General features: G+C 44.0%; 6 protein-coding genes across 6 annotated transcripts; 4 read left to right on the top strand and 2 right to left on the bottom strand.

Annotated features, from left to right (window-relative positions):
• Window positions 1-143: 143 nt before the first annotated feature.
• PHALS_03108 (uncharacterized protein) lies at window positions 144-821 on the top strand (the record flags this gene model as incomplete). The annotated part of the gene is made up of 1 exon (XM_024721787.1): window positions 144-821. The coding sequence occupies one exon, from the start codon at window positions 144-146 to the stop codon at window positions 819-821; it is 678 nt and encodes a 225-aa protein (XP_024572929.1).
• A 2,944-nt stretch (window positions 822-3,765) lies between these two features.
• Window positions 3,766-4,100, top strand: PHALS_03107 (uncharacterized protein; the record flags this gene model as incomplete). The annotated part of the gene is made up of 2 exons (XM_024721786.1): window positions 3,766-3,796; window positions 3,886-4,100. 2 exons carry the CDS (start codon window positions 3,766-3,768, stop codon window positions 4,098-4,100), a joined length of 246 nt encoding a protein of 81 aa, XP_024572928.1.
• Window positions 4,101-7,529: 3,429 nt separating this feature from the next.
• PHALS_03106 (serine threonine protein kinase) lies at window positions 7,530-10,529 on the top strand (the record flags this gene model as incomplete). The annotated part of the gene is made up of 1 exon (XM_024721785.1): window positions 7,530-10,529. One exon carries the CDS (start codon window positions 7,530-7,532, stop codon window positions 10,527-10,529), a length of 3,000 nt encoding a protein of 999 aa, XP_024572927.1.
• A 4,263-nt stretch (window positions 10,530-14,792) lies between these two features.
• PHALS_03105 (e3 ubiquitin-protein ligase) lies at window positions 14,793-21,140 on the top strand (the record flags this gene model as incomplete). Its single annotated transcript, XM_024721784.1, has 1 exon — window positions 14,793-21,140. One exon carries the CDS (start codon window positions 14,793-14,795, stop codon window positions 21,138-21,140), a length of 6,348 nt encoding a protein of 2,115 aa, XP_024572926.1.
• Window positions 21,141-21,279: 139 nt separating this feature from the next.
• On the bottom strand, window positions 21,280-21,763 carry PHALS_03104 (uncharacterized protein; the record flags this gene model as incomplete). Its single annotated transcript, XM_024721783.1, has 4 exons — window positions 21,280-21,284; window positions 21,379-21,438; window positions 21,510-21,599; window positions 21,691-21,763. The coding sequence occupies 4 exons, from the start codon at window positions 21,761-21,763 to the stop codon at window positions 21,280-21,282; spliced, it is 228 nt and encodes a 75-aa protein (XP_024572925.1).
• Window positions 21,764-23,338: 1,575 nt separating this feature from the next.
• PHALS_03103 (CRN-like protein) lies at window positions 23,339-24,636 on the bottom strand (the record flags this gene model as incomplete). The annotated part of the gene is made up of 2 exons (XM_024721782.1): window positions 23,339-24,214; window positions 24,274-24,636. 2 exons carry the CDS (start codon window positions 24,634-24,636, stop codon window positions 23,339-23,341), a joined length of 1,239 nt encoding a protein of 412 aa, XP_024572924.1.
• Between the last annotated feature and the right edge of the window lie 2,335 nt (window positions 24,637-26,971).

Genomic DNA, 26,971 nt, shown 5'->3' with positions numbered 1-26,971 from the left:
TAGTAAAACAAGTACCTTCAATGTGCAAGTTTGTTCTTCTCCTCGTGATTATCGTCAATGGCGTTCTCTCGGCTCCCTCCTTCGTAGAAGTGTCGAAGTCCGAGCCAAGCGTTTAGGCGCAGAGAGGCAGCAATACTAGTCGAATGCTTCAAGCAGGCGAACACGTCCAAACGCGAAGGCTTGGTCTTAACCCCGAGTCGGTAAATGCGTTGAGCGCGGATGTTAAATCACCAAGCTACTTGTCTCGTATCAAAAATTGGGTTCATACTCAGATCGGCGGCATCCATATGGCATGGAAAACGCTTCCGGCTAAACTTCCTGAGACGTCAGTGATTCTGGGACATACTCCTTGCTACATTGCGTCCGTCATAAAGAAGTTTGATCCTGAGTTCAAGAACTTTCTACAGCTTAAACAAGAAGGTAAGATACCAGAGAATTCTCTTTATCATGACTTAACCATATTCAGCAAGGAGTACGAGCAATTCACAAGCAAAGACAAATCCATCACAGAGCTGATTGGAAACTTCAACAAATTGAGAGAGAAGGAGTTGAAGTTGCCATGGCTCTATCGTTTTCGCTCTTTCTTTCTAGCAAGAAACGCACGTCGCCTCATCGCGAAAGGTCTTTCCAATGACCAATTGATCGATCACCACGTAACACCTTACACGTACTTTAGCAGTATACCGACGAAAGATAAAAAAGCTTTGACGGGTGCAGAGTTAGAAAAGTGGTCAAATGAGCCTAAAGTCCAGGATTGGATTGAGTTTACCAAGCGATATGACGAGCGGTATCCTTTTCCAAAAGAGCTCATCATTGAATAGTTGTGTTATGGTTATCTCTCTTGCAATATATTGTTTTTGATTCTTTGTGTACGTTTAGTACGAATTTTTCTTTCGGTGTTGCTTTATCATATATTACTAGTATAAATACTTAGGTAACTTTAAACCAATGAACTCTATATGACATTTAACACGAGCCTTCAATATTATTGAAGGACGCCAATATCGGCTTTACTCGGCACATTTAATGTGAGCGATCACAGCAATCGTACCAAACGCTCAATCTTTTAGGGTGATAAACATGTGCATTTTTAAAGAAATTAAGCAAGGTCAAACAACAATGTGTATGGTTTTCGCGCAGCCTTTGTGCTGATCAACAAACTAGCATGAGAGCTCGCTTAACGATGTGCATATTCGATACTCCATCAATTCTTTACTTTCGAGGTAGAGAAAAGGTAGAAAAAAACTCTGCGTTTTGCTGTTCATGAAGCATGATGCCGCAACAACACCAATTGCCGCATTTAAGATAAGCAGAAAGATTTTGAAAAGCGGTCGTGCCCCGGCATAAGCCTCCTATTGATGATATAGCATTGTTCATGTTAGCTTATAGCAGCAAAATTAGGTCACCAAGGCAATAATAAGCACAACTATGATGCTCATTCAATCGAGTTTAGAAATGTTGAAAACATGTAATTGATTTGATGCTCTTATTTGATTTTTGATAAACTCCGCATATTTCTATAAATAGATTTTAGTTTTCTCGAATATTACGAATTTTGATAGAAAATGTACTATGAAAAATGCATTTATTTATTACATAATAATAATATCATGAGAATTGGAGAATTGATAGTCTTATATTTACCAACTTGTCCTACGGCCCAGCCGACATGGAGTCGACCAGCCACTCGCGGGTTCATATAATGGTAGTAGTGATACCACAAATAGAAAAAAGAACTTGTAGTTCTTACGTTGCGAGGAACTGGCGGGCTGCGATCTCTGCCATTACGCATTATCTGGGATCACGCTAACGGAGACGAGTGCCCTCGTTGGATGTGAATGTGGTCGATTACGAGTTGATCAATTCGCTAGCCAAAGTTTAAGCAACTTAAGGTTGTGACAAGCACGTTTGGCCTTCTCCGGTCACCCTGCGAAGGAAAACCATATATAGCTCGGGAGGCACTATATTCTGCAAGTTGAACATGTATGCGGAAAGCACTCGTGTGCTTATGTGCGAGCGTGCTTGTCAGCAAAATTGAATGTGTCAGCGGATAAACACCTCGCCACATGCATCAAAACCTTCGGCCAGCCTGTCAGTTCCGGCAGAATATTGGGGGTTGTCACTTTTGTCTTTGTAGTGCTGGAGTTATCTATCCCAGATTGCACTAAACAGGTCAGTACTCGCCGCACCGGACCTTACCGCATTTTCGATGAGTGGTATGGATCAACTTCGGTTCTTTTGACACCACCACAAATGGCACAAGTTATAGTAAAAATAGATCGTCGATACGAGTTCGACTTGCTGATATCACTTCGATGCAAAAGTCAGAGCTAAATCGCGACAAGATCGATCGTGATGCGCTGAGTGCACGACGCAAGACGTTAGGGCACTCAAAACTTGACCAGGAGCTGTACCTGCAGGCTCTTGAGTATGACAAAATTGAAAGCTAGGACTGAAAATGAGAGCATAAAATTATCCACCTGGTAATGTCAATGTTAATAGCTCAGATGATAATGAACCAGAACTGTCTAAACAAGCGCAACTCGCGCGTAAATTGCTATGGTAACTTTGTTTTATTGTCGAAAGCGACAAAATCAAGACTACTTTAACTGATGTGCTTATCAAAAACTTTAAAATATACTTGAACGTCGTTTAGTGCTTAGGTATTAAACTACAAATATCAAAGGAACTATGATCGAGAATTTGTTGAAGAGAGGCATTTCAGTCAATGGTCAACATGTGACCGAGATCCTAAACTTTGTATTGAAATGTGAGTCCGGTACTTCCTGAATCCTTAAGCACGGTCCCAATTTCTTTAAAGGCTGCACTACTTTGCATCACATTACTGATTAAATTTTTTGAGACTTCAAAGATCAAATTGTTTGCACTCGTATTTGTGTAGCTGCACGCACAGTGCCTATCCCCCGAAATACATCAAATACTTCAACAATGCACTATGTGTTGCATGTAAACCATGCGCTAGCGTACCACATCAATGCACGTCATCATCTTAGTTCGAAGTGTGGGAGATGTGAAAGCCCAACCGCCTCCACATTAAGCCGACCTGGCGTGTGTTTTACTTTGAGTGTATATTTGGCAAATGAAATAATCATCTTGTCACTTCTGCGAGAGATTTGGTGATGACATTGCCGTGCGCAACGAAGCATGGTCTGCATAGATCTCAAATGGCTTGGAGCCGAGCAGGTGCACCTTAAACTTGACAAGACCATAAAAGATAACAGCCGTGCCATTTCTGGACGAATTGTCGGTGGATATTGTTCAATTGCCGGTGGATATTGTTCGGGTTGAAATGCGTTTTACAGGGAATTTTGTTTAAGTTGCTTTTGAAACTAGACTACCGCAGATCATTCCAAATTAGACGATTCGACAGAACGTGCTAGCTACGTGATGAAAAATGTTATTCAGTTGAGTCGAGCGACGGCAGTGATGAAGCTGAATGCCCCTCCACTTATTGAGTCTGCTTTGACTGCCTAAGCACATGCCTTTACAAACTTCAAAACGCTTTTGGAAATGATTTGACTAACTATCGAAGGAAAGTATAGTCTTCTAAGGCAATTATTTTGAGTTCGCAGCTTAGGAACGGCCTCCGAAAACGACTCATGTCATCATTGTCTGCGTGCCAAGTTTCTTGAAGCAACCTAACATGTTGCCATAGCCAAGAGAGATCATAGAAACTGGCTACGGGGCTATTTAATCAAGCACAGCAAAACGTACCCACTTCCATTCGAAGCGGATAGTAAATTAATGGGCTTTCCAGAACTATACCCAACATCCGGTAAAGAGGAAGAGATATTCCATTCTGAAAAAGATAGAAACATGATTTTACGTTGGTATTGTTGCTCTGGTCCCCCCTTTTTAGATTAGGAAGCAGAGTTGTGGGGCGTGAAGTCATTCAGCCAGAGGGACGTGTTATAATGATCAAGATATCCGTGAGCTTTAATGTCGCTTTATCGAAACATTTGGTCGCACCTTCACCGCTAGGCAAGGCTTGCTGTGACCCATTGGACACTCAGCGGGGAGGATGCTTCTGGTTGAGGACCCCGACGGATAGATCACTGTTTGAGGTACTGTCTTGGTAAGTCATTAAAAAGACTTACTAAAGCCATTAAATGCCGATACGTGCTTCAAACTCATCCGAAAGCCTATTTTGACTAATTCTGACGGCCAGTTGAACTGCTTCAGTAAAGCAGACGTCAGCTTCGAGCGCTGTACAATACTTGTCTATGCAAAGTCAAATCACGAAGTTGATGTCAAAGGGAGGGCGCTTTCGATCTCCGTGTCTGCTATCAGAAGGTTACTCATCTTCGTAAACCTGTTCGTACTGCAACGGATAAGGTTTTGAACATGGAACGAAACAAAATTAGAAACACGTTGTGTTACGTAATCCTGTTATATTTTTGGATGGAAAGAGACAGAGTTTACACTAGAATGTAAGTGGCAACGGTGCTAAGTGAAGTCTTGCTAAGTTCGGACCTCAGATTATCTTGTGCTCTCAAAGTGAAAATATCTCCTCACTTCGCAGAAACTCGATACAGTGCTGGTAAGCCCGCCGACTCACAGTCCAATTCCTCAAACTAGGTTTCCCATTGCTCATTGCTCAAAGCCGTCAACGTTTCATCCCCCCAACGACAGCTCTCGCTCACTACTTTTACTATAGCAGAACATCGACTCTCTTCATGAATTCGGCTTGCGGTAGCCCTTTTTAAAATGATTTTTTTGAGCTACTTATTTGGTTGAAGTTGCCCCGGACACTCAAGCGATTAGAAATTGACTCATAGCTGTAAGGCAATAGGTAGCTCAGTTACAAAAAAATCATAGAGGCTTCTTTGTCTTCAATAGAGTGTATCGGGTCCAATCGATGCGTAAACGTAACATCTTTGCAAGGCTAAAGTAAGCCGAAGAAGTTCACACGATATGTTTGTATTATCTTTGGAGTAAATTGTATTGTTTAGTTTTGTAGGTGTACCGTATTTATCGTAAACATCCGCACCTGAGGTCATGACCATACATCAAATCCAGAGCCGGGTCAGTTATGTAATTCAGCAGCTCTTAAAAGAAAAATAGCGGTGTAAATGTGCTGCCAAACGCTTGATATAGTGACATTAAAGCCTCAAAATGACTGCAGCATATCCTATGTATGACTTGTAAGCCGTACGTATCTGTACAACTAAAACCCTGCTACATTACAGCTCCTTTTTATGCGACGCAGAAGCGCGTTCCATCTTGTTTATTATTCCTGTCTAGTTTTACATCTTAAGTATATTTGACAAGGAATGATAAATGTGTTGCTAATCTTTTTGAAAGGTGTGGTGACGACGTCGCAGTACGTAGGACGTATGATCAACATAAATCACGAATGGCCTCGAGATAAGTACGTGAACGCGGACCCGAATTAGCATATCGCACAGAAAGAAGCATCTTGCCGCGGAGTGGATAAGATCTTTAGCTGACTTAACCCTAAAAAGACGTAATGACGCAATCATGTTCGTCGGTATACTTGGGATATAGCACACATCGAACAAGACGTAATCGTTATCGACGTTGTTATAGACTCATAAGGTATTCTTTTTTAGCCTCATAGACCACTTCCATTATCGCACACCAGAAATCATTTCCGCCGCCACCTATATATGTTTACAAACAGTTTTTTATTCGAGATTACCGTAAAACGTATAGAAATGGATATGTTGGCAAATATTGTCAATGAGACAGGTACATGTTTATAAACAATGCAATTTAGATAGTGAGGTCACTAGATTGTTAGACGACACTGGCGCGTTTGGTAGGCCTTGGGATGAGATTAGCCACTTCCAGAGTATTACTCGCTCCTATGGTATACCGACCAGATATCTGTAAGCCTGCAGAAGTCAGAATACTCAACAAATCAAAGAAACAGACAGTTTAGTAAAGGCATACGACAGAAAATTTAGCAAGAAGATGACAGAATAAACAGTCACAAAAGCAATCAGCGGTGTCTCATCAAAACCCGATTAAATCCACTTGCATTTTGTCATCAACAGCTCAACTGGCCTATACAACAGATTTTGTATCCAATTCCCCGCCACCGTTGTCTTTAATTACGGTTCTGCCTTTTCCGTGGACATAGCATTTAGCAGGTTTGACAGTACGAACTTTCATACATAAAAGTTTAACATGGATCATGCGTGTAAGTCCGACCTCTCATACCTCCCAACCTGAAGAAAAATAGGTTGTTAAATACTGTCATAGTCACCCACCGCAAATTTGAACAAGGTCGGGTGGATTTGATGGACCTCAGTGTGAGTCGAGCCCTTCTCATGCCGCGGTAGGTATTCCCACCTCCGATATGGCATGTGCCATTGCGGCGACGACGTTCCCTACTTCTCCTCTCTGTTGACCTGTGGATGAGAATTTTGAACGCGCATGTGTTTCTTCCTTGTCGGTGTGAATCCATTCAACACCTATCGCATTAACCTTATATATTTAAATTCCTTTTTTGTTGAGGTATCGCACGTGACTGTCCACTCTAGCGCGCGGCGTACTAGCTTGAAAACCGCTAGCGCGACGAGCTAATTCCCCTTCTGGGTATGGTCGATTTCGTGGCCATATCGACTCTCTATTCCAGAGACATCGTATTTTCTTTTCTTTACACTCAAAGCCGTAGAAACTCGACATAAGCGGTCGTACTACGAGCGGCGATGCTTCTCCTATAATGCCTCGTCGGGAAGCTCATGTGAGTTCTCACCAACGCATGAGTGAGTGCCTATAGATGAGCGATAACTGCTTTCAGCCCTTGTGTAACCATTTGTTACACTTCCCCAGGACTGACATAAGGCAAAAGCTTATTAAGCGTGTCAAGCTGTTACAAGAATAGATATTTAAACAACTCCTCAGGTTTTATCCTGCAATCCGTCATAAGGACAACACTTGCTACCAAGTGAAACGACAAGACTTCACGCTATTATTGACTATCAGATCGCGTTCACAATCGCACACAGATTGAGTCCGTGTCTCACACAGGAGCAGGATCGAGAGCATCTCAAGTAGCCGCTTGTGTTTTAATTCATGGGCGAGACATGTTTCGAGTTTATATGTTTCTGCTTTCCTATTTTCAGAAGTGTAGTGCATAGCATGAGGCAAGATGCCGTAGCAGTAGTTGTTGTATATATTTAAGAGTTTGACTCTTTTTAGTGGAAGGTATAAGTACATCACAACATAGCATGCACCCGTAACCGAACTATCCCCGAAAATCATGAAGTTAATCAGCTCCAATCCGTACCAATGATTCTCTCCGCGAAAGATGTTACTCAATCCGTATGACAGCATGCTGGTGATGGTCTTGTTAATCTTTTGGCTTCGAAAATATATTGCGTTTTTTATCACCATATTCTCTCGCATAAGATTTTGATGTGTTCGTAAAATGATCATTACACAAAACTTCAGGTCTCTGAACTTCTGTTGTCCGTTCGACGACGTAGTTGATAAAACACTTTCTATTCTGTAAGAAAAGCGTATCTACAGAAGGAAAGATGGAGCCGGCGTTGCTTGCACTACAGACGCTGTGCGAACGCTCGTGGGAGCTGCGACCGCTGTGCGAAACGGTGCTCGGTAGACTTGTCGCAATTTGTGGTTATACAGATCACTTTCAAAAGCAGAATTTGGTCTCGGCAGATAGTGACTTCGTCGATACAGAATTATTGTGGCCAAAACAGGTTGATGCTGCTCTTTCACGCTTAACACTTCTACTTCAGAGTCTTGCAGCAACCGAAAGCGCAGTCAACCGACTGGCAGTCGCTCCTGCTCCAGTTCGCGAATTGCGTTCGCTTCATATGTGGCTTGACGCTTCTTTTCGAACTTTACACGCCGAACACGTGGATCCAAGCGCCCTTTGGGCTCAGGAATGGGAGGATCAGCTGGAATGTGTGGAACAAGCTTTGCAACTTGCTGCCCGGGTGCAAGTAGATGGAGCTGCGGAACGTACAGCTAACGAGCAACTCGAGATGATTGCGGTAGTAAAGTTTGCATTCAGACAGGTACAGGATGTGACGAGGCGAACGAAGAAAAAGAAGAAGGGATTGAATCACAGTTATAGTAGCAATAGTGACAGTGGAGCTCAAACGCCGACAGAAGACGGCACGGAACTCTTTCCAGATCACGAGGAATCACTGCGTGTGTTATTTCGTAGATTAGTACGTGTCTGTGGTGTGTCAGTGCCAATTTTGCCGTCGTGGTTCTTGTCACCAGCTGAAATTGTGCACCACTCAAATTCATGCTTTCGTGGAGGCCCCCAGTGTCAAATAACAAGTGCCAGTTGGCTTCGTAGTCGTGGTCAGCATAAAAGTGGTGTGCAGCAACTTTTGATAAAGCAATTAGTTCTAGGGACTTCAGATTCTGAGAAAGTTTTGGGTCGAGCCATCGAAGCTGTGCAACGTGAGACCGAATTATTGCGGGATGTTGTGTGCCATCCGCATGTACTGCAATTAGCTGGGGCCTCAACTTTTGGCTCTCATCCATTTGTAGCGTTTGTGAGTCCATGGACAGCGCCAGAATCTACCTCGTCGATTGTGACGTCACTTGAAGACTATTTAAACCTGTCTGTCGACCATCGACGCCAATTGTTTCGCTTGCTGGCTCAGGCTGCAACAGGATTACAGAGTCTTCACGAAGCGTCACTAATACACGGAGATCTTTGCTGTGCAAATATACTAGTGGGAGATGATGGACAAGCAAGACTGGCCAATTTAAGGTCCTTTTCGCTCTCTCGGTGTATTACAGATGGAGAAGAAGCGAGGTACGCTACGTTTCGTTGCTCGGGATCGCTCCGGTGGCAAGCGCCTGAATTATTACGCAATGATTCAAAAATGGAATTGGCTTCAGATATCTATGCGTTTGGAATGACTTTGCTAGAGGCGCTATCTGAAGAATTACCGTGGGGTTTTATGGCCGATGAAGAAGTCCGCGAGCGCGTTTTAGCGGGTGAGATGCCACCACCTCCCGACGGAGTGGAAGAGAACGTGTGGTCGTTAGTCGAGGCCATGTGCGACTCGGACCAGGCTGCGAGGCCGGATATTTATACTGTGGTTGAAGAGCTACAAGCTTTGGCTGAAGAGGAACGTGAGCGCGATGGTGATGACAAGAGTTTTGAAAATGATACGACACGGACATTGCCCTTACATCGTGTGTCTAATGCTGATTTTTCAAATCGAGTCGCAACTTCCCCATATGTCACCTCGGTCGAAAGCATACAAAACGTATCGGAAACCGTCCATCGTCAGAGCAGCCCGACTGGTCATTCTCTCGGGAATCAAGCAATGGCGATCGGAATTTCTGTGCGCGACCCTCCAACATCGCCGTTGCTCGAGACACCGAATTCTACGATAGCGATTGTCGAACTTCGACAAAACTGGCTGGGTGTCAAGATTAATTTAATCGGCAATCGCGTAGTTGTGAGCAAGTTTTTACGCTCCGAAGCTGGAGCAGCTGGAGAAATCGAGGCTTCTGGTCGTGTGGAGCGTGGGGACATTTTGTTGGCGGTCAATGGACAGAGTGTTTGTGGTCTAGATCGTCTACAGATTGGCGCTATTGTTCAAACTTCGCCTCGACCTCTGGAAATATCGTTTCAAAGGGATCCTTACTTATTGACAGACTCATTTCGGTTCTCTGGACTTGCTATGGACCCCCGTTGGCGAAAATGTGGCTCGGCTGTACCTTTGCCAGGGTCACTAGGCCAAATGTTTACTAGCGTTCAAAATGGGGATTTTGAATCTGAACCTCGATTTGCCACTGATCCGTTCTCAATTGAAATGTGGTTTTCGCTTGCTGAACATGACGACACGTTTCTAGGTGGAGTACTGCTTGGAGCCCAGGATATACCATTCCAAGACACAAGCGACGCGAGTCCGTGGCCGTATGTGCACCAGCAACTTTTATCTATCGACCCTTTGGGCAACCTTTGGTGCTCGTTCTTGAACCGTCCTACTTCAATGTGTGTAGCTCATGAGCTGTCATTGAACCATTGGTACCATTTAGTTATAACATACAGTGGGGATACCGAGGTTGATCGTGCCAACTTTAGCAGAAATGATCAGTCTAAGCAAGTTCTTACTGTGTATTTGAATGGAGAGCAACGTCTTTCGGAAGCTGGCCCTCTGCTTTCAGATTGGGGGCAATTGCGTCACATTAATATTGGCTCAGGCTGTATCAGTGGCTTAGCACCTGCAAAGCCAGAGCCACACTTTTCCGGCTGGTTTGGATTTAGTGGATTAGTCTACGACATGCGTGTGTGGAGACGCAAAGAATTTACAAGCTCCCATGTACAGCTGCTTTTTCGAGGCAGTAGTGACTTCATTGACGATGCTAATTACTCACTTCGACGTGACTATCTTGGTGAGTCTGTGGAAATGACTAAGGACAAAACTCGAAGAAATCGCTTAACGTATGTTCGTGCCACCAAGCTTCAGGACCCATCTTTTGCCGAACTTGTGCGCACAACGTGGCCTCGTCAGGTCGGAGCCCAAGTTTTTAGCTAAAATAAAGATGTAAGGACGTTAATGTTGTTGTGTGTAGAAGTAATCTAAAGTCGTTTTTTACTTTTGGAGTCTTCAATCATGGAAATTGAACACGAGCTTTATTTCATGTTTAACAAAAATTGGCTAATTCGCCGTCAGCGCCTTTTAATTCTTGGTACTCGATCAATATCGTGAATATATAACTTTGAGGAAGAACAGATTGTACGTGAGGGTGGTCGATCATTAGGTTTGTCAGCAGCAAAACAAATTGCTACAAAAAATAAGCACCTTGCTAAGATGCTTTAAGTGGCATTGCAAGTGCTTTACTGCACACTTTTCGTTTGCATCTTAAAGGCGATTGCTGAACTGGTTCTCTGTGTGTTAAATTGATGCGGACTCTGAAAGTCAGATGTTTCTCTGCGCATGGTGCCACGATTGACACCGTAATAGATCAATGTTGATAGATCAACGCATACTGGATGAAGTTCTTGGTGCAATTTGAAAAGATATAAATGATGTGGGCGAAAACGTTAGATTCTTCTTTGAAAAGGTTTGTTTGCCGGGGGTGACAACAATCGCAAATTGTGGGTGTCGTACAATAGCGTGTCTGGAATGACATGGAAGATATCACTACTGGTAGAAAGCAAGAAAAAAACAGTTTGGAAAGATGAAAATTACAACATTGCCTTACCGTAAAGTTTCATTGCAGTATCCCGCGGGATCACTGGGTTTGATTTTCCTGTTCCACTTCATATTGATCAAAGAGTCCAGGCCTAAATTTGATAAAATTGATATATTATTCTTGTGCTTAAGTTCCTTGTCATTCTATTTCACGTGTCTTCAGCAGCACAAAGAGCTGCAGGGAATGTATGAGGCGATTGAACTTTATGGCACTAGTAAGCCTCGATAAGATCGAGAACACACTTTGATCGCCAAGAACAAAGGTGTATCCACTGTACATGCCAATTATACAGCTAATTATCATCCTGTCATTCCTTGAAAGGAAGTTGATAGCATTTGCGAGCTTCTAGAAATGTATGACAAGCTATGGATTCGTATCTCAATGCATATTGAAAATTTGTTTACAACGCTGCAGTGGAGACACGGAGATTCGAAATTTTTCAGCAGCGGAATTCGGAACTGTTATTGTATCTTGAAAACTGCTCCCAGAGAAAATGATTATGCCTACAAGAACAGGGTACACGATAACAGCAAATCAAAGGTCGATGTATTAATAGATGTTCTTGCATAACTGTCATGGGAATCCTTAAAAGTGAATACCGGGATGATACCAGCAAAGATATCGGTATCGATAAATCGAAAACTAAGCCTACTTTTGAGTAGGTATTAAAAGGCAACCGAAGCAGTTAGTAAATGGTGTCAAGTCTACTGCATACTAGCACTATACTATGGACTGGGTGAATGTCGCTTCAGCACCGCGCAATTGTTTTGAATAATAACATGATAATAGCGTGTTCTGTCTGACCCGTCGATCCGTGGATGATGCGCTGTAACGCGCTTACACATACCCTGGTGACAGGGGTGTGTGTCACACCAGATTGGCATGGTGTGACCACACCCAAACAAGAATACGATACGGGGCTGGATAGCCAGTAGTTATACATGTATTAGTATTTTACTATACATATTTTGGAGAATCTATGCATTTAAATTTAAGCGGCTATGCCGCAGATGAAGATAAAAATATCAGTTTACAGAAGAATTAATTAGGGTGTAATTACTCTTGGAGTAAGCGAATTGCGATCCGCTATACTCGTACTTGTTCTCAGTATAATATGAAAGGTCAATGACCTAACTAACGCTTCCTCTAGGCGCAAAGCTACGGCAGCCCCGCTGCACGTCTCTCAGTAAAGTGTGGATTTGTTTCGATGAAATGGCTACCGGCAAGCCGTGTTAGTGAAAAAAAATAGCTTGACAATGTCATCACCGATCATAGCACAAAGACTGGTTTTACAGGACGCGTTCTTTAAAATGCCGAAAGTAAAGCTCATACCTATGGCCTGCGACACAGTGTAGGGACCCAGAGTCTAGCCGATGGTGCTGCCTCGTGCGGCACATACTTGACTTGTTTAAACATTTAGCACGTACCACTACCCATCGATACACGTTGGACACCAAACACATACCGTTCACCGAGCAGTATGTGTTTTCTCTTTTGAGATGGTCACCCAGAGGGGTATCATGCGTCTTTTTCGATATTGGTATTTGAGGACCTCATCATATAGCACTAGCGCGTGATGAGTATCTTTTTAGTCAGTGTTGTGATATCGCAAGCATTCCGATAAGACATGAAGACTAACAATTGACGATTCGATAAAGCAGCATCTGTGTTCTGAACCTCTTGCTTTCCAGGGCGTTCGGCTCGCAATTCAGACATGCACACTGTATGTATAGTCTCGTCAATATACAAATTCATCATCGTGCACGTGGCAACGCAAAGTCGGGGCGACGCCAAAGTACATCTGTCACCGTAATAAAGCCGGCTTGGATCCAAAGTATAGTCGGCAAAAAGTATAGCAATTTGCCAGTATTCGTAAGGGTTTGGTGGTGATGTCGCTGAGCACAACGACGCATGATATACATTGGCTTAAAGCCAAGCACGAGTACCCTGAGCTTGACGAGGGCGTATACTATTGCAAGTGGCTTCGTACCGTAAGTTGACCTTGGCTTAAAGGCAGTCATGTGCGTATGCCTAACGGCATCTTCTTGGAGTGAAGAGCAACCTGTTGCAAATGCTGAAGCATCAAGACGACGTGAAGTGGCCATCTGGTTCTAGAAAAGCTGGAATCGGGTCAAGATTGACGCTATCGTTTACAACCTTAGAGACCGCTTCTTCCACTCCACGTTTACATGATCATAAGAAGATCGGTGCGGAATCGTGCCATGTCGACTTAGTTTGATCTACCCTTGTGCAAGTACTTTGCCAAGCCAAGTTACTACCTCAACTCGTTGTTGAATAGAGGCACTATCCATTTTACAATGATCTTGATTTTGTGGGATCTACTCACAGGCTCTACTTTCCAGTGATGTAGCTCGGGGAGCTAACTTCGTCGGTGCCGAGGACACGTTTGCCTATAAATACGAGTATCTTATGTCAATGCATACACTCGAGTTCTGGGTCATAAAATGTGTTGTTTGATTTTCATATCCGAGTATTCGAGCTCTACACGACTAATAGGCACGATGCAAATTTAATGGCAGCGCCACCAGACGTTTTCGCGTCGCAGGTTCATTAAATATTCATTGTAGCATAATCTGCCACGCCCAGAGCATCTCGCTTGGAGAACTCACCGCCATCGATTTCTCTCATCAGTAGCTGATAATATTCATCGAGTAGCTCGAGGGAACTAAGGTACTACACTTTCTCCCGTTTCCGCGCGTGGTCTCTTAGCTTGAAAACCGCAAGCGCAACGCGATCTCCCCCCATTTGAGAACAGCTGAATTCATGTCCACTTCAATTTCTTTCACTTAAAGGGAAAGATTCTCATCGCTTCGATCACCATAGGCCAAGACACTCACCATCAGCGGCGTTGTGGAGGGCGTCATCGGCTCCCCGTTAGGTGGCTGTTGGAGCGCTCCTGGGTGTCTCATCAGCCCGTTCCTTAAGCTGGTAAGCGCTTACAGGCGAGCTATTTAGCCTCCGGATCTTTGGCCGCTACTTCCCTTATCTTGTCGGGACCAATGAATAGCATGAACTTACTAGGCTTATCTAGTTGTGTCGGATACACGAACGGGAAAAGTTTATGTTTTATCGTCGCAGAGGGTGCAGTCCTTTCACAACTCGTTCCGTATAACTAAGAGTACTAATAAGTGCAAAGGGGTTGCCGTACACTTTGCACAGTTTTCTTTAACAGATGCGCTGAAATCGGGCTCGGATGCTCTGATCAGTTACGGAGCCAAGCGCCTCCACCGTAACTAGGTATCTGATTAGCTTTGCTATGTGAAAGTATATCTAATAATAAATCTGTTTGGGCTACATGTACACATTCGACTATCTTTCGTAACTTACCGATACTTCGGTATTTATGAATATCCACAATAACATTGAAGAACTGCACAATTGATTATCCTGTTACACATTCTTACATATTGTGTAAAATATAGAGGAACCTTTTTAGCTAAGAAAAGGTATCTTTCTGAAGCTCATAGACAAAGTAGTACAGTACCGGTATTTCGCCCACTTTTTCGCTTACTATAATACTTAGGCTCTTTTAAAATAGTCTTGCTGACTACAACTCGCTACGACATATTCGTTGCACGATCATGTCAACGCTGCCAAATTTTGTCGAGCCGATAGCCTTACGATGTTTTTTACTAGCTCAAAGCATTGATGTCATTAATCCTGACGTGATGACAAATTTACTAGCAAAGTTAAGGCATCTTCCGGTTACTGAAGACAACAAACGGGAATATCATACAGTACCTCTCGAGAAAGTCGGAGAGTTCCTGGACGCTATTCTTTTGGCGTATGCTAACACTGAATTCCAATCAGAGAATACTAATCAGCAAAGTGATGGTCCGCTGCCTATTATCTCAACAAAAGCGTTTTTGGAGCGATTTCGACCCACAAATACCACTCGAGTACTCTGTGGCTACTTATTTCAGCGTAATGATATTGTATTCAACTGCAAAACGTGTCAATTTGATGAGACGTGTGTGCTTTGCCTTAATTGTTTTCAAAATGGCAATCACGAAGGTCACGATGTGTATTTTCATCGTACAAGTCCTGGAGGAGTCTGTGACTGTGGAGACAGCGAAGCGTGGGCACCCGAGGGCTTTTGTGTCTACCATGGACACAAAAATGAAGTTACAGAAGGCTGTCCGAGAACAGGAAGCATGGAATCGTTGCCTGATAATATTTTACGAGTAGCCGACGCTTTATTTCAAGCCATCGTGAGTTGTTATATCGAAATGGCGACACAATCGATGAAACTTTTCGATGCTGAGTTTGTGGATGCAAATGGACGGCAAATGGTGCATGCGTTGCGGTTACGATTGCAACGAGAAGGGAAAACAATGGACGATGTCCAGCATGCGGAACGACAATTTCATGTGCGTATTTGCAACGACGACATTCACTCGGACGAGGATTTAATTCGATCACTGTCCCAAAAGCAAATACCTCGAGCTGAAGCACTTGTACGAGCAATTGATTCCAATGGATCTGAAATCGTGGCTAATAATTTGTTGTTGCGAGACGCTTTGGCGCTCATGCAAGCGCTCAAGAGTGAAGGATGGCACGTTTGTGTGGTACAAGATCAATTCATACACGATGAAGACGTTTTGCTACATATAACACGGTGGATCAAGACTATTTGCTCGTTGTCTGAACAGCTACATGAGCTGTTTTGCAACAAATTGTTTGCCACAGACGGTCAGCAAAAAGAACCAATTCAGATCATGTTTCTCTCGGATCCGTACTTTCGAAAGGATCTTGTGCTGGAATTGTACGAATTATATTTGAGACTTCAAGGCGTTAAAGGTCCGAAATTGCAATTTTCGATCGTTTTTATAAAAGTATATAACCGAATGATGCTAAAATATTTCTGTGGAGTCGGTACGCGAGAAGAATCGCTTTTTCAATACGGGGTTCAGATCCTTACGACTCCATCGATAGTTCACCATTTAATAAAAGATGGATTGATGGAAATGTTGTTAGATACGATCAATACTGCGCTTGAAATGGCACGCACACATACCATATCACTACAACCACATCATAGTATCTACCGTACATTGGACTGTGATCATCCTCTCTTAAAGTTCAAACGGTACCACTTTGTGATTGAAAACTTTGGGTATGTATTAGGTATTCCGGCAATGTCTAGTGCGTTCCTTCTTCGATCGGATTTGCTAGAAAAGTGGCTTTGTGCGCTCGCCGAAGTCCAAGATCTGGATCCTCAACTTCGCATACAAAATGGACGTGCTCATGTGACTTTTGAAACACAGTCGTGGCTTACTGCGTTTGCTTTTCATGCCCATGTGAGCAAACTTCATTCTATAGTTTCAAAAGGAATTCGTTTTCATGAGGCTGTGGATGCAAGCACTTGCAATCAAGAGCGCGAACGTATGGTTTTTAATATGCTTGAAGGATTTTGGGATCAGATGGATCGTTCCGTAACACATCAGATGGAACTTTATAGTTCTCCGTGTGGTCGATTGCTGGGCTCCCATTGTTCAAAAGAGATTGTCAAGTATGATATCATGACACAACCAGTGTCATTCCACCACCCACTTCATGGTCTGCTAGCTTTTTCTTTGATTGAAAGTCTGTACTTTGGACCAGCTTCACCTTTTGAAAGCGCCAAACCGTGGATTTCGAATTGGACTACACTTCTTGAGCGCACGATGGCGAAAATACTGAATCAGAGCGGAAGCAGAGAAGAAGAATTGAACAAACTAGTGCGACAGAAGAAGATATTGATTTATGCACTGATGGAATTTCCGCTTCGCTCTATGGCTTTAAGCGCGCATATTACGTGCGGCTTATGGATTCGAAATGGCCAAAACATGCAGCGCCAGTTGTTTAACTATATGAGTCCACCGTGGTGCAAAGAGTTACGGGATTCGGACCTTTTTCTTGTTCAAGTAAGCGCAGCGGTGGTGCGTCTCCCCACGTTCTTAACAATTTTTTTTGACCGCTTCGGCCTTGCAGAGTGGCTTGTATCCTGGGCAAATATTGGTAATCCAGAGTACGAAAGCTTGAGCGTAGCTACTCGTGAGGATTTTGCCAGCGCTTCAGAGGACGAGAAACTAGTTAGCGTTTTAGAAACCGCTCTGCTACAGCTTCTTTGGATCGTAACCGAGCTCACACCCGATTCAAACGCCATTGAACAAAGAGATATAGTTCTTCGCCGTGAAGTTCTCCACCGTCTAAGCCAGAATCCATATCGACTGTCTGAACTGCTTGATCAAACTGAATTTGTAGTCTCATCGCCGTTTGGTGGCCTCACAACTCGGCAAGAAAGGCAGCACTTAGCACGCCTTGAGCAAATCCTTGATGAAATTGCTGACGTACAGGTTAAGCGCTCCCATCTAGGGGCTCCACTCGGCGATGGCGCCTGTGAAGCCGACAGCATGGGAGATGGGTCTATGGAACCAACGACATACTTTTTAAAAGGGGCGTATTATAAAGAATATGATCCGTCATTTTATCACTTGAGTCGATCAAGCCATGAAAAAGCACAGGATGCTCGTCAAGAGGCGTTGTTTAAGACATGGAGAGCAGAGGATCCACCCATTCCGCTAGTCTCACAACTTCCACCTCCACACATGTCGTTTGGCATAGTGCGATTTCTTGTGCTGGAAAAAGGTTTGCTTGGTATCTTGCGCCTTATTTTGGAGGACGTACATTGCCCGGGCATTGGAAGTTTAGCTTGCGACCGTCGAGGCAAGAAGACGAATGCGATGGTGATATTACGTGCTATTCACCTGATTAATGTGGCTGTTCTTGTGCTGCAGCGTGGTAATGATAAAGCGATTTTGCCGCAAGAGACTGAACCTGTTTTGTCTGAAAGTAAGATACGCCAGACGCTCTTATTACTGCGAAACGGCCCCGAAGCCTTTAGAGAAACAGATGTAACATCACGAGGAAAGAAGCGCGTGAAAAGGCAGTCAGTGTCTAGTGATGAGGTCAATGTGCAAATGAATCGAGAGAATGAGGAAGGCGAGACGAATGACGTCCACGATTTAAGTATTGTTGCGCTTCTTGTAGCACTGTCAAAGGATATGGCTCAGCATGACTTTGAAGCCTCTAAATCCACGATCTCAGCTATTTACTGGATTTTAAACAATTTAGCAGCGTTAGATAGTGTGATCTATGTGTACTTAGAGCTTCGAGTCTGGAGTGGAATGAAAAAACATGAAGAGATGGTGACTGAGGTAGGAATGTCAAAATCTGAACGTAACAAGCTTCGTCAACAACGCGCAATTGCGGCGATGATGGCACGTCAAAAATCTTTTGCGCAGTCGAGTGCTTTTGCTGAGATGGACGACGCGGAACAGTTAGATGGAACTGGGTTCTCTGGCAACACTAGAGTGCAATTAAACAACCATGACACAGATCCCGAGCATTCAATTGTCTACCAACCGCCATCACCGCCAGACTGCATTATTTGTTCGCAGAAGGAGAGGGAGAAGCCAATGATGTACATCGGTCATGCTCAAATGAGCAAAGTGAATTCTCATGCGACTGAAAATTTACCAAGAGACATGACGAAGATTGTGACTGATGAACATAATAGCTCCTCTGCTCTCACGACAGCATTTCCACCAGCCATTCATCTGTCGCTGTGTGGTCACGCTGTCCATCTGCACTGCTGGCAAAAGTACTTCGAACTAGTGCGTGCACAGTCTCGATTTAATTTTGAGCACAACCAGACCAGCATCGCGTTTGATGCGAATTTTGGCGAGTTTCTTTGTCCGCTTTGTCAGGCGCTTAGCTCTATGCTAGTACCATACTTACCCGTCTGTCCACCACTAACATCAGCAAATCAGGTACGTGATCGCATCGCCATGGAACAAGTATTTCAGTCAAAACAAGATACTTCAACAATATTATCGTGGTTGTCCAATGGACTCCCGAGTCGAATTGATTCAATTGACCCTGGAAATAATGAAATGAATGCAGAGGAAGGGAATAGATTGAGCATAAACCGTGAGGATGATATTCATGCGATGAATCAGTTTGCCGTTGGGTTTCTCGAGACGATGTTGCGTTTCCAGCCCGAAATGACGCATCTGGCAACTGCTATGAGTGCACTCAAGAATGGTTTTTTCTCAACTGGAGCACAACTCACGCATTTGATCTGGTCATCTGTGGCTTCAACGATTACTAGCACGCAATTAAGTGGCATTTCATCTGCAATGCATTCTTTAGAAACATTCTCGACATCGAAGAAAGGCAATAAAAGTTCTTCTATCTGGCAACCACCTTCTCGATCCCCAACTACTGAAATGGCAACTTCTGCGGCGACAGCATATTCCCTCGTGTCTTTGAGAATCACTGACATTTTAAATCCGGCAGTACCGCCTTTGAAAACGCGAGTAGGTGTGTCATTGCCAGAAGCGCTAGATCCACAATTGGACCAATATACACCCAAAGACGACAGCAAACTCAATATTCTGCTGCGGCCACTGCGAAATATGTCATTGCTTTTTACAACACGCCACCACGGATTTTATCGCAGTATGTGCTTCCCTGTTGCGCAGAATCTTCGACTTGCTCTGTCTTCTGAACAATGGCTTGAGACGTTATCGCAAGGACCTCCACTCCAACTTGGTCTACCCATTTTGAGTCAGGATTTATTCTATCTGTGTGTTGCTATTTGCAGTAGTATGCTGACGACTAAATCAGAGATCTTGCTCACGATTCGATCATTGTGTGTTCTATACATGGCCCAAGTGCTTATTCAACTGGCTCAAATGGAAGCGGAAGATGAAGATGAAGATGATTGTCTCGGAAATGAATTGAGCGATGAAAGGAGACGTGCACTTGTAACTGTTGGTGCTAATGATGAATTATATGAGCAAAGGGAAGATATGCAGCTTGGATTGGAAACGCTGATGGCGCGTCTTGCATTTGAAGCTGGCGTTACTTGTGATCGGAACCGAGAAGATGTTCCCTGTGCAACTCGGCGGCCAGCGTTACAAGGTCGACAGCTGCAATTGCTGTTTGAATCTTCGTGTACGGCATTCATGCGGCAAGCGACACTTCTTTGTCGTGCATTTTTCCGAGGCGAGCAAGATCCAGATGTATCATGGAGTGCCAATTTTGTCAGCTCGCTGCGTCTCAGTACAAATTACCATGAAATGTGTCAACAACTAGGAATACCACGAATTTCACAGTTATTGGTCGATGAACAACTGATCAAATATCTTTTACGGGCTGCGCGTGAACTACGTACTCGTATAACAAGTGGTGCAGTATCAGAAGAGGCTCAAGCTCATTACCAGCACCACGGGAATGCTGAGCAACTGATTACCGAGGTCCAGACACTTGTTTTTAGTAAGGCAAAGCAAGACGAAAATACTTTGGCTGAATGGGAAGCAAGAATTGCTCGCGGTAATTTTCAGAAAATCCCAAAACTTCCGCTTCGATTGGAGCCAGATGTGCATCAGCCGCATAAAAGTTTATTTCATTTCGCAAATATTCGACTGGTAAAACTAGCGCATTCGTATACCAGTTTACATTCTGAGGTGCTAGGGAGAAGCAAATGCAGACAAACGTTAAAGACAATGGAGAATCCAGCTATTTGCCTGGTTTGTGAACACATCCTATGCGCTGGGACCGAGTGCTGCCGACGACGCAATGACGGTATTGGTGCCTGTACTTATCATGCTATTACGTGTGGTGCTGGTGTTGGGTTATTTTTCCTTATGCGGTCGTCTTCAGTGCTTCTTGTATATGGCCCTAGGAGCTCGTACTTTGGATCGCCTTATCTTGATATGTTTGGTGAAGAGGATATTAACGTGCGTCGTGGGCGACCCTTATATTTAAGTGCTACGCGAATGAGAGCGCTGCAGACGCTGTATGCAAATCATCAGCTTGCCAATGAGGTAGCACGAAATCGGCGAACCTCCGATCAATACATTCGAAATAATTATTACTGATCGAAATAATTACAATAGATGGAGGCAATGTGGCACATCTTGGCTCAATGAAAGTGAATTTGATACCCGAACAAGCTCAAGTAGAATGTCAGTTGATGATGTCAATCACTACTTTGTCAATATGTTACATCAGATATCTTTAAACTGTCGCAAAAAAAATTCGCATGAATGTTATCAATTTGGGAAATCTAAGGTAGGTATAAACTTTAAGGTGATAGGGTTCTCGTCTGGGACTTACATTTCCACATCAAGTATAGCATTTCGTCCACATCATGTTTGCCCAAGTCGATGCATTTTCCTTGCAGTAGTAGCAAAAAGATTCGTGCTCGAATTTAAAGTCGATGTTCCTCATTTTCTTAATATAGTCACTTTCGCGCACGAGATTATACGATCGTAGGTCCCTCTTCAGCTCCATTTCTAGATCTGCGTGGTCCGTTAGCACATCGACATCTTGTATTGCTGTCACAGCGTAGACTTCTTAGAACAGGTTTCACCAGCTTCAATTGGGAGTAATTCTTAGGAAGTCATAAAGCCGTGTCGCTCAAAGTACCTCTGCTGTAAGATTTGCATTCGCTGTTCTCTTCCTGCAATGTCCATTGAATTACGGATCTGTAGGGTACCATGTATCGCCTTGTAGAAAGCTTTCTTTTAAGGAACGGTGAGATGATGAGTGACTGACTGCATAGTTAATGAGTGTAGCGGATGCATCCTTGGTCGAAGCCTCTGTTTAGCCTGGTTTAGTTTTGTTACTACTCGTACGTTCGATCTCCTTACATATCTCCTGCAGTTTTTCTGTGCTGCTGAAGATATCCTAGACAAGTCAGGTAAAAATTCAGTGGACATCGCAACGGAACCTATTGAAGTAGAATTGCCGTCATTTCCATCTCTACAAACTCTTTCGACAACCCTGCCCCATTGACACCTTCTGCCATTTCGACACTTCATCGTGCAGCAACCACAATTTGCATATAATTTATCACGGCATGCATGACCAATAAATCAAATTTATTACTCAGACCGCCCTCACAGCGTTGTTTCTATTGTAGCGAAGACATTTTTTGGCACGTGTTAATCTCTTCATGGTTCTCGCAACGGGGTTGCCACGCAGCGCGCACAGAAGTAGATACTCGGATACTATTAACACACAGACGACGGGTTCTCCAGCCATGTCAAACCAATAGCCTCGCTAGTACTTACTTATTCAAATGATACAATTTTTCATTTTGAACTTTGAGCTAATTCTAATTGATACTTACATATCTGCTCTGCTGTCTGTAATTAAAAAACATACACAATGCATGGCGTGAGGCTAGCAGCCCGTTAGCAACGATCCTCTCTCATAGAAAGTATCATCAGTCTGATACGTACCGGTCACCATTATAGCACTTCGTCATAGTACTTTTTTACGCTGGTTCTTCATCTGAGCTCCGCATTGAGGCCAAGGGATAATAGCTCAATGTGTAAGCAGGTACGTCCGTCATACTGCACAGCTTAAGACTCCAACACTTGCGATCTGAAGTTTTCTTATTGTCATTGATCTGATAAACGGCTTTGGAGTTATAATTTCGTTTGACCACCAGCAGAAATCAGACTTTACTGATTGACAGTAATGCACGTAATGTCACGATATTTATTTGAGAGTACAAACGTATCGTCGTGCAACCATTGCTCAACTCCCACCTTCTTCATGGGGGAAAGAGTAAAAGTAACCGATCTGATCATACACAGTAATGAGAATATTTACTTTCCATTAGTTGTTTTCAAAGCTAATTAAATCTGCTAATTCAGGATGACAACCAAAGTTAGAACAAGGTTTTTGTCATATCGTTTGAGCCTCATTAAACGGCTGCTTAAATTGAAATTTGGCGTTTCGGCATCACAGAAAATTATTCAAGATTAAGACGCGATTGAGCGGTATAACTTCAAGAGCTTTCATTGTGGGGAGCAACACAGCCATTCGCGTATATATTTAAAATGACATGATATACTACTGTGTCTTACTTAGTGAAAGTCTGATATAGAAATTCATCCGAAATGACACATGCCTCAAACTAACATGTTTTTTCCGTTTCTATATAACATTGAAGCATAATAGCATTTGGACTAACAAGAACCAAACACAGGGTAAGTATACATTACGTCCGCTTTGATATATGTAGTTGGATCACGATTAAATATAATTATTGATGGTGTAGTTTTCACGTGTAGTAACTAAAAACGGGAATAGTTCGAGCGATTTGGTTAGCCGCAGCACGCGCCATGTCAATATCAGGACCCAGCACGCTTGCGATATCATAGTATCGTTCAATAGCGGCACGTATGCCGCTACTTTCACCCACTTCGCTGATTGTCGGCAACACCTTCGCCAGCTTGCGTCGCTTGATGGGTTTTTCAAAGCATGGAAGAGTGATATCTGCATCATCAGTCGGTGAATGCGCAAGTAGCGTCCTGATCACGGCAAAAGCTGCGCCTGGTTCGGTCACGGTCGTTGTCTGGATGATGACATAATTGTTATTCTTCTCGGAAACCCAGAAGAACTGCCAATGATCAGTCAAGTTAGTTAGCAGTGCCATCACTGGGTCATCGACGAGGAAATCCAGTGCGATTAGTTCCGACAAAGCCTGGAAGCTGGAACCTGCTTTTACCACCTTCTTAACTTCGATCAGCATCTTCACATCAGGCAACAGCTCCACATAATGCGGGAATTGTTTTGCGAGAGCACTCAATACGAGGATATCCATCTTTCCAACAAGATCAATATCGTGACTAGGTACTGCAACGCTGAGAATGTTATTGCCTTTTTCCACGCCGAGCACGCATAACTTCTTCTCCGCGAGCACATCGCCAATGTTGTGTTCCACGTACTCGCGGTATCGCTCTCGTTGCTGCTCCTCGGTGAGCGCAATGTTCTGACCACGTCCATCGCAAACGCTATCCCACTTGAATCCCTGAACCGGAGCTGGGTTTCTAGCAGTAAATGCAACCGTGCCAACAGGTTTCACTCGAATATTCAGGTCATGCAGCAGCGCTTTTCCCTCGTTCGAGCTCATTTCCGAATGGACGTATCGCTTACGCTTGATTTGTACAACTTGCTCGTACATCTCGTCGATTTTTTTTCCATTTTCGCAGTTACCAATTTCTCACCAGCGGCAGCTTCTGGCAGTTCCACCAAGACGTGAATCTCTTTATCTCCAGGCTGAAACTTCTTTTTGAAATACTCATCATCGTCGAGTTTCCGCGACGAGAGCATCTTCTTGTATCCGCTGTCGATCTTTCTTTGCAGCACGTCCTCCACACTGTAATCATGATTTAACCACGCGTCGTCCTTCTTCGCCAAGTACAGCGTCAAATCGCTTCCATCAAAGCTGTAGCGCTCTTTATATCGCTTCTTGTCGAAGATGGCCTCCTGCAATGCGCTCACTTTAGCATCACGAGTGATCTTCACGGGAAACACGCTCTTTTCGCCATACACTGCGCACTCCAGCTTCATCTCCATGTTTTTTTTCTCAAATTTGATACCCTCCTCAAATCGATGATAGCATTCTTTTTGCCATCGTGTTTTTGATACTGTAATTTAAAAAGTTTCATTACACTTTTGGGGGTGCTTTCCTATTTACTGCTACCTTGATTATGGACTTACGTGATTAATAGGGCCGACTTTTCGGTCAAACTAGTATACTGAAACCAAGTTAGAATTTTAACCTGGTATAACCAGCTTTGACACGTTGTCCAGTGATTACTTGGGTGTCTTGTGGCTCAGTGGTCGATAATTGGTTTGAGATCAGTTTGGTCTCTGGATCAATATCGGTCGCATTGAAATCTTGATAAATCAATACCCGACGGTTGGGATCCGAAAACTTGAGGGTAGGGAGTCTACCAAACCAAGGTGGGAAGCTTGGGGTCGCGTACAAGCGCTTCTTGGGGCTGGAGACATAATCAAGGAGCTGGCATATTCCGATCTACCTTCGGGGAAGTCTCAATACAGTCAGGCCTGGAGTTTGACGGATGGAACTTGCCCCCATCCATGTATAATTCCGCATAAGCCGTTCCAAGGAGCCGGATGGGATTAGTTCTTAGTACGAAGGTTCCCGGTTGGTATTCTCGACTTGGTGTGTAGCTCTACTGGGTTGTCTTCAAGTGACCATCTCTGTCCATAAGATGCTTAGTCATTTGGTGTTGCTGGACTCGTATCAAAAACCGTGTCTTGTATTAGCTGTTTAAGCTGACGCAAGACGAGTGCAGAGTGACGACGGCTTTTTCGAGCTCGCGTGTCGATATGATTCGAGACTTGGTCATGGAATCGACTCTCATTGCGATGCATCCATATGCAGCGGGTTATAATGGCTCGCACAAAGTTCAATACCACAAAGAGAGTAAAGCCGTGCTTTTCTTTGGCTTCTTGGGTAGGCTGGAGTTTGGAGAAGTACACGAGTGTTCCCCAGGAAAGCTTGCTTACAAAAATTCCTTTGGAGAGGCTGGATAAAAGGGTCCCATAACCGTGAGGCAAAGGGACAAATCCAAAACAGGTGCTAGGGGGTCTCAAGGTGCTCAAAGTCGAAGTGGCAAGTTGTCTTGGCGTCTTGGATACGCTGGAATCGATAGCCTAAGTACAAGGCGTTGTGTTGGAGTCGGAAAAGAAAGTCAGCATAGACTGATAGGATATGCTTGTTTAATTTTGAGTCTCGTTTCCAGAAACCGGGTTCAGGGACTTCTGAGATCTCTAATCGCTGTAATGGCAACGCAGAAGGCTTGGGAGATTTAAGCACGCCCCGGATCATAGATCCTGTGAGTTCCTCTATGGGGTGCTCTTCAATAACCCAATTATGGAAGGCTTTTGCAAATACTTGATTTGGACGAGGGCCGTGGGGTAAATGACGGAGTACCCGAAGCGCAATATCACAGTCTGCGAGAAGGTCCCTGCAATATCATGTGTAATACGCTCTTGAGTCATCTGGACGTTAAATTGCTGTAGCAAGCGACGCCGGTGTAGGTGCATTACCGCAGGGATCGTATATATCTTCTGCCGTATAGAGCTGGAATTGGGCGAGTCTGTGTACGAGTGCCGAGGGTCTTGTAGCTAATGTGCGATCCTGGCTTCCATGTCGTATTATGGCGTTGTGCAATAGAGGCATAGACAATAAGTCGAAATCGCTTGTACTGGCTGGTATCTTGGGTCTCAACTTCGTATGCCACACAAACAGCACCTGGTGCCAGAAGCTGTTGAGAGCAGACCAGCGGTTTTCACGTCGAGTATTGGCGTGGTTGGGACTGGTAGTTACCGGAGCATATAGGATATCAAGAGGCCGGCCCCATGGCGCCATTGCCTGGTGAAAGACCTCAACAATAGGAGAAACCCAACTGGGAAGTGAGTGATGGTATTTTCGCACACTGTTAATCAGTGTGCGTCACACGTACAAGTGCATGTATTTGTAGTGCGGTTACAGAGTCCTCGATTTGGGTGAGACCGAGACCTCCTTGGGATCTTGGTGTGTACCACCAGTCTGTGGCCAGGATAGCTGCTAGGAGTGCTATAGTCACTTAGAAAGGACGCAATGACACTCTTGACTTGATCTTGGAAACCGGATTGCGGGATGTGACATACACTGGCTGTGTACCAGAGTGTGGGTAACACAATTTGCTGAAGCAACGCCACTCAGCCGTTTAAAGTCCTTGCGCGGTGTTTCCACACTGTACAACGGAGCTGGATATTGGCAATGAGATGGTGCAGCCGATCCGGATTGGAGAGTCGCGGTCAATATTGAACACCGAGAAGCTTGGCTTCGTTAGTATTGTCTGTGACTTGTACCCCGAGCTGTTGCATCTGGGCATGA

Source organism: Plasmopara halstedii (assembly GCF_900000015.1).
Source record: "Plasmopara halstedii genome assembly, contig: Scaffold_208, whole genome shotgun sequence".
Classification (NCBI taxonomy): domain Eukaryota; phylum Oomycota; class Peronosporomycetes; order Peronosporales; family Peronosporaceae; genus Plasmopara; species Plasmopara halstedii.
Note: the sequence above shows the minus strand (reverse complement) of the source record. Positions and strands in the feature narration are given on the sequence as shown.